General features: G+C 55.8%; 3 protein-coding genes across 3 annotated transcripts; 2 read left to right on the top strand and 1 right to left on the bottom strand.

Moving 5' to 3' along the window:
- The first annotated feature begins 40 nt into the window (after nucleotides 1–40).
- BO97DRAFT_394796 (putative C6 transcription factor) lies at nucleotides 41–2725 on the top strand. The gene is made up of 6 exons (XM_025693999.1): nucleotides 41–363; nucleotides 449–1036; nucleotides 1086–1237; nucleotides 1290–1463; nucleotides 1555–1890; nucleotides 1948–2725. Exons 1-6 carry the CDS (start codon nucleotides 238–240, stop codon nucleotides 2417–2419), a joined length of 1848 nt encoding a protein of 615 aa, XP_025549418.1. The 5' UTR covers nucleotides 41–237; the 3' UTR covers nucleotides 2420–2725.
- Nucleotides 2680–4631, bottom strand: BO97DRAFT_407127 (uncharacterized protein). Its single transcript, XM_025695581.1, has 7 exons — nucleotides 4529–4631; nucleotides 4422–4474; nucleotides 4334–4356; nucleotides 3852–4278; nucleotides 3380–3766; nucleotides 3200–3310; nucleotides 2680–3069 (listed from the first exon to the last, which is right to left on the bottom strand). Exons 1-7 carry the CDS (start codon nucleotides 4593–4595, stop codon nucleotides 2845–2847), a joined length of 1293 nt encoding a protein of 430 aa, XP_025549417.1. The 5' UTR covers nucleotides 4596–4631; the 3' UTR covers nucleotides 2680–2844.
- Nucleotides 4632–5139: 508 nt separating this feature from the next.
- Nucleotides 5140–6122, top strand: BO97DRAFT_144732 (uncharacterized protein). The gene is made up of 2 exons (XM_025690129.1): nucleotides 5140–5765; nucleotides 5817–6122. The coding sequence occupies exons 1-2, from the start codon at nucleotides 5309–5311 to the stop codon at nucleotides 5858–5860; spliced, it is 501 nt and encodes a 166-aa protein (XP_025549416.1). The 5' UTR covers nucleotides 5140–5308; the 3' UTR covers nucleotides 5861–6122.
- The last annotated feature ends 37 nt before the right edge of the window (nucleotides 6123–6159 follow it).

Genomic DNA, 6159 nt, shown 5'->3' with positions numbered 1-6159 from the left:
CTCCTCCTCCTCCTCCTCCTCCTCCTCCTCCTTCTCCGTTTCTTCGTCCACCTGCTCTGCATACTGTCTCTTTCTCTCGCGACTTTGCTGCCCTGTCTCATTCGACCCTTTCTCCTTCTTCTTCATTTCCTTCTCTTCCTCCCTTCCTTCTCTTCATATTTACTCGTTCTGTTTCCCCTCTCCCCTTCCCTCCTCCCGCTCCTCTCCGTCCGGCTGGATTAATCATGGATCCTCATCATGTCCGATACTAAGTCGCGCCCTCTGGCTCCAGCCCCTGCTGGTGCAAACGCTGCTCTCGACAGCGGACATCGCAGAAAGAATGTTGGCACTGCTTGTGCCGCCTGCAAAGCGCGCAAATTAAAGGTATGCCACGTCGCGTCTCCGCTCTCGCCTCTCTCCCCGGTCTCCCTTGAACACGCACAGACACTGACCGGGAGCTGGATGGTAGTGCACCGGATCCGTCCCCTGTTCCAGCTGCGTCAAGAGCAACGTCGAATGCACCCTCGATAAGAGCGCCGATAAACGTCGTCGAGGCGCCCTCAAACGCAAGATCGACGAATTGGTCGACAAGGAGGACCTGCTGGCTCGCCTCGTGGGGGCGCTCCGCGACGGTGACGAGCAGGATATCCTGCCCCTCATCGACCTCATCCGCAGCGATGCCCCCTTTGAAGAAATCCGCCACCACATCCTCCACCATCTCCCGCAGTCGGAACTGGCGTTGACGCCCGACCTAGCTCAACTGACCCGCGAGCTCCATCATCACCAGCCCTCCGACCGCTCCAGACCGATGCGCCGCGTGCTCGAGGCCAAGCGTATCGCCGACTCGCCACGATACCTGGTGCCAGCCCACCCCTGGACCTCGGTGGTCCCCGATTCACACTTTGTTTCCCATTTGATATCGCTTTGGTTCACCTGGTCGCATCCCTTTCGCAATTGGATCGATCGGGATTTGTTCATGCGGGAGATGCAGACCGGCAAGCGCTCCGGACGGTTCTGCTCTCCGTTCCTGGTGAACTGCATCCTCGCCGACGCATGTGTAGGTAGCACGTGTCTCCGTGTGTTTCGTGCCGGACTAATCAGCCCAGACCTACTCGGACTATCCGGAGGCGTATACCACCCCCGGGGATGCGGTCTCGAAGGGCGCCCATTTCTACGCAGAAGCGAAACGACTCCTGGACGAGGAGGCCGGACGGATCACTCTGCCGACCGTGCAGGGCTTGGGCGTTTTATGGTCGTGGTATGTCATACATGCGCCCGTCCCTTTCCTATCCTTGCTAATCCAAACCTAGTGCTGCTCGGACCGGTCGCGATCGCCAGGGCTGGATCTATCGGAATCAGCTCGCCTACGCACTGCAGGAACTGCTACAGAGAAACTCGACCCTCGCCGTCAACCCCGACCTAGATACACTGCGCATGGTCCATGGGCTCAACCGGACCGTCTGGGGGATATTCAACGTCGCCACGTACGGACCCTCCACCCGATCTCTGAATTTTCCCTCCCTCGGCCCCATGCGCCCGGTCTTTGAGAAGGAGCTCCACTGACGCGTCGGCCAGGATCCATGCCCTGACCGACCGGAGCCGCCCGCCGATACCGGTGCCGGACCGTCACCGTCTGCCGCCATTGCGCCATGAGGGCGGGCCGGACGATACCTGGCGGCCCTATCCCCACCCCGCTGCCGGCATCGCGGGCCATGCGGATTGTCTGTTCGTTGCTCTCTCGACGTTGACACCGATCGCCTACGAGGTGACCCGGTTAGTTAGCCCGCGACCGCGCGCCGGCCTGGCAGAACGGGTAACGGTCTTGCATGAACATCTCCAGCATTGCGCGGATCAATGGCCGGCATGTCTGAAAGGCACGCGCTTGGAGGCGCCGCACATTTTATGTCTGCAGTAGGTTTTTGCTGCCCGCCTGGTTGGATTGGAAACTCACCGTACTCTCTGTGATAGTATGTATTACCATCTGATCGTGCTGACGCTGTACGGGGTGGTTTTGTCGGCCACACCGCCCTCGCCGACCGACCGGGTGGGTTTACACGCCCGCGCCGTCCGGCTTTCGGCCGCGCGCAACATCGCCCATCTGGTCAGCATCCATCGTGCGCGCTGGGGCGTCGAGCGCATGCCGGACAGTAACGGGCCCTGTTTGCTAGGGGCCCTGCTCGCTTTGTTGGATGGGCTCGAGGAGCCCGAAAATTGTGAGGCGTTTGTTACCCTGTGTGTCGCCGCCAAGTCGTTGACGCGGCGGTGGGATGGGGGTGGCTCTATACTGGAAACCGTGCGCTCCACGGCACAGGCTCGGGGCGTAACGCTCCCCACGGAGACCGCCGCGCTGTTTGTGACTTGGGTCTTGCCACCAGAGACCACTCCCGCATCGGGTGTGGACGAATCCCCGGATGGGGCAGACGAAAGCAGTGTAAGCTGAGATGAGCAGAGAGTCGTCTTCTCGCTACACCAGCATCCATTTTCTCAGGGATTCCCATGTGTTTTCCTTCCAAGGGCCAGTGAGCCCAAACAGACCGGCCTGTGCGCCGGTCTACGGTCATCTTTTGGACACTATGACCAACCGTTGTTGGTGGTTAAAAGATTTATCCCCGATCTACCCCCGATTTTGCTATGTGTTAGACCTGGTTTACGAAACCGATAGACGGTCGCATTTCCGGGTTTCAACCCAGCTACTCCGTAGCTTCCGATTCAGCATGTGGAGCTGAATGCTCCCATATGACTTAGCTAGTGCATACCCAATTCATTAATCATATTCCGTTATACATCAACTCGTCCACCTCGTAATCATCACTTATTCTTGCTCATAACCAACCTCATCTCCAGCGGTGTGCTCTCTCACCGTACTCACACAATACCCTTCGAATCCAACCAAGCCGTCTCGACCCGCCCTCTGACCGGGTTCTTCGCGTTCCTTTTGGCTGGCGAGAGATAATGCCACCAGGCCCAGACAGCCATGGTCGCCAGCGTCAGCGGGATCGTCACAGCCCAGTACAGCCAGAACGAGCCGGCCATGAACCAGGTATGTTCGTCGCCGTCGGTGAAGTTAAAAAAGTTGGTCCCGAAGAGGCCCTGCGTGATTGTACGGTATGTTAGCGTGACGCTCATCCGCTTCAACCCACTCCTTATAAACCAATCTCGACCTACTATCCCCAGATACCGACCCTGGAAACCAAAAAGGCAACAGCAAAGACTGACTCACCGACACAAACGTCCCCGGCAGGTAAACCATACTGACAACAGCGATGGTGCGCATCATCGCCGAGTCGGATTTCGCGTCGTGTCCGAACCGCTGCGAGACGAGGTTGAAGCCCTACCGTTTGCGTTTGCATTAATTTAGTCGGAACTGAAGCGGGGACCGGGGAAAAAGGGACTGACTCACGAGATTTATCTCGTTATGCAACCGCTCCGTCAACGAGCGGCTGCGGGTATGTAGTGCGTGAAGCTGTTTCGCTAGACAGCGCAGGGAGCGCTCGGTTTGTAGCGTGGAGGGGTGGTTGGTTGGGGCATTGCAGATGGTCCTTGTATTGCTGTCGTTATGATTGTGGTTGTTATGGGTATGGGTATGGGTATGGCTGTGCTGCTGCTGCGAGTTCGCCCCAGCGTGCAGGCCATGATACAACCCCGCCGACCGGATCTGCTCTCTCACCAGACTATCCAGCGTATGCTGGGCGACCTCCAGCGTCTCGTTGGCGTGGAAGATATGTCGGGCGATGTCGTGGAGGTGCGGGAAGAAATCCGGGGTAAGGGTTGAGGGGTCGACTCTTCCCTATGATTTTATATTTCCGAGTCACTTTGTGAACAGGGAGGGACCTCGGAGTCGGGATGGGTTCTTCGAGAGGGTTTTTATTTACCTTCTCAATATCCCGCACCAAATGCCTCAGCCCCCAAATCGACCGATCATACTCCGGGATCATGGCCGTCGCGAACGCAGCATGCCAGGCGTAGGGATCGTGGGCGCGCAGCCGCCCCGGCGGGACAGTCTTCAAAAACTCGCGCGGCGCGCCGGGAAGGTCGATGATGTAGATTATTTGGATCTTTGTGTGAGAGTTCCAGTGGATTAGTAGCGTGGCTTGCGTCCAGTGGTATTGGTTTGGTTGTAGCACCCGCTTGATCTTGTAGGTTGACCATGAGGTATGCTGCGTGAAGAATTGGCCTGTTTCGTCTGGGATGTCTTCGCACTCGAAGGCGCCGTTTAGGTCGTCGGTTATTGTTGGTTGGAAGCGTGGCGGGAAGAGGGACAGGTGTTCGGGGTTGTTGAAGTCTGATGCTGTTGCGAAGCTGGGTTTTATAATTTAGTGGGTTGTTTCTTTGGGGATTAAGGGGGGGGGAGTACATGATGGTGGAGTAGCGTGGGTTCTATTCAGAGGTCAATCAATTAGTATTGTTGCGGCCTATCGAAGGGGTAGTAGGGCTGGGAGCACCTTGACGTCCAATTCCAGCAGCGAGACGTGCCTTTCTACCCAGCCGTCTGTCTCTGTCACCTTCATCAGCAATCTCTTCATCTGGAATATATAAGACAAGAACTCACCACATTCCTCGAAGATCCTCGGCTCCGATCGGGCTGTCGAAGAGCTGGTGCGCAGTTTGTCGGCCATCGCGCTCTTTACGGGTGAGGTTCAGGAAACCAGACCTCCATCGTGAGGCTGGCGATAGCCTTTATTATACAGGACGACTGAAATCGCCTGCAGCCTTGCTGGCGGTGCACTTAGCCGCCGTCAGTTGCGACACTCCCCGATGATAAAGTCCAATCATGCTGCCAAGCCGATTTCCGTAGGGCTCGTCGATGCGCCTGCCCGCGCCCGGGCTCGTGTGTTGGCGCTGTCATGTTGCATGGCGGGGCTTAGCTGAGGTCTGGATGCTCTCAGTTTTAATGAATAGGTATATGAATGAGCGAGTGGATGAGAAGTAACTGACAGGGGTCTGGAGTGTTGCCTATTATCTAAATTAAGCGCTTTGGGGCAGAGGCTCATTATCAAACCAGGGGGACACAATGGCAGCCTTGTCTATAGACTATTTGGGAAATCTGACAGTAGGCAACATCTGTAGTACTTAGTTATTGACAGTATCACTCATCAGTCATCCATCCAGTGACAGAATTCTCCTAGAGTCAAGTCTAAACTGCAGTAGGCTCAGTAGGCCCCCCCACACTGCGGTCATAACCGTGAACCAAGGATCCAGCACTGCCCACCTCCCAACTGTTAATCATTTCATCATCTAGCCCATCCTCATGATTACTTCTAATGTGGAGTCGATCGAGCGAGCGACCGACTGATAGCGATGCGGGGCTCTCCATATCGCCGGTTGCGGGATGGTCCATGTGGAGATTCGAGCGTCATCGTGGATGGAGACGAGAGGGACTTGGAGTAGTTATAGTCGGGTGAAAAGTGAGCCCGCAAAAAAAAAATTAAATAAAAAAAAAAAAAAAAGAAAAAAAAAGACAGCGCAGAGCAGAAAGAACAAACAACCAGAGTGGCGAGAGGGAAGACGAAAGGCGCTCAGGAGAGGGATTGACGACAAGACAATGTCCGGCGATAACAACCAATTACGGGGACTGGCTGTCACTGATAAGGAAGCACTGCTGGGGAGTAAGGTATCATCCGAGGTCTGCCCGCCCTTATCGCGGTTCAATTTAAATACCAGAGACCAAGTCCGAAAAGGAAGTATTGTTGCGAACTTGCGAGCTCAGCTCGCCAGGTTTGCCCTGCTTCAGGCGGGGAAAACTGAGACTAGTGGTGATGATCGCCGAGCTGTGCAGAGGATTACCTGTTGAGTTTGGGTGACGAATGACTCGGAGTACGAGGCGCTGACTGTGTTAGATGCAAGAATTCTGAGCTCAGAGACGATGCGCAATGGAATATGATGCCTCATGTCCTGGCGAAGACCGGATATCTTTCTTGACCGGTCAGAGGGCTCTTCGGCCTCATCCTCATCCTACTCCTCCTCAACAACGCCTTTCTCTCGCTCCGCACTCAAATCTGCCAAGTCCAAGCGCATCTTCAACCTGTCAATCTGTGGTTCTTCCCGGACCCGCTTGTACTTGCCCGAATGTGCTTAGATTCTCCGATAAGAACCGTGATAAGTTGATAATCCCCGTCGGTGGAGCTCTTCAGCCGTGTTGAGCTTCGCCAGCTTTGGGTTGCGTAGGTGGGTTGAAGAAAG

The sequence above is a fragment of the Aspergillus homomorphus genome (genome assembly GCF_003184865.1).
Source record: "Aspergillus homomorphus CBS 101889 unplaced genomic scaffold BO97scaffold_31, whole genome shotgun sequence".
Taxonomy (NCBI): domain Eukaryota; kingdom Fungi; phylum Ascomycota; class Eurotiomycetes; order Eurotiales; family Aspergillaceae; genus Aspergillus; species Aspergillus homomorphus.
This window is presented reverse-complemented; position numbering and strand designations above follow the sequence as displayed.

Bases quoted from the DNA above. Each gene is read 5' to 3' on its own strand.
- BO97DRAFT_144732 (XM_025690129.1), top strand. From the start codon at position 5,309: ATGGTCCATGTGGAGATTCGAGCGTCATCGTGGATGGAGACGAGAGGG. The intron at 5,766-5,816 runs GTTGAGTTTGGG...TGACTGTGTTAG, and splicing joins AGCTGTGCAGAGGATTACCT to ATGCAAGAATTCTGAGCTCA.
- BO97DRAFT_407127 (XM_025695581.1), bottom strand. From the start codon at position 4,595: ATGGCCGACAAACTGCGCACCAGCTCTTCGACAGCCCGATCGGAGCCG. The intron at 4,279-4,333 runs GTACTCCCCCCC...TATAAAACCCAG, and splicing joins CCACGCTACTCCACCATCAT to CTTCGCAACAGCATCAGACT. The intron at 3,767-3,851 runs GTAAATAAAAAC...ATAAAATCATAG, and splicing joins TGGTGCGGGATATTGAGAAG to GGAAGAGTCGACCCCTCAAC.
- BO97DRAFT_394796 (XM_025693999.1), top strand. From the start codon at position 238: ATGTCCGATACTAAGTCGCGCCCTCTGGCTCCAGCCCCTGCTGGTGCA. The intron at 1,238-1,289 runs GTATGTCATACA...ATCCAAACCTAG, and splicing joins TTGGGCGTTTTATGGTCGTG to TGCTGCTCGGACCGGTCGCG. The intron at 1,464-1,554 runs GTACGGACCCTC...CGCGTCGGCCAG, and splicing joins GGGATATTCAACGTCGCCAC to GATCCATGCCCTGACCGACC.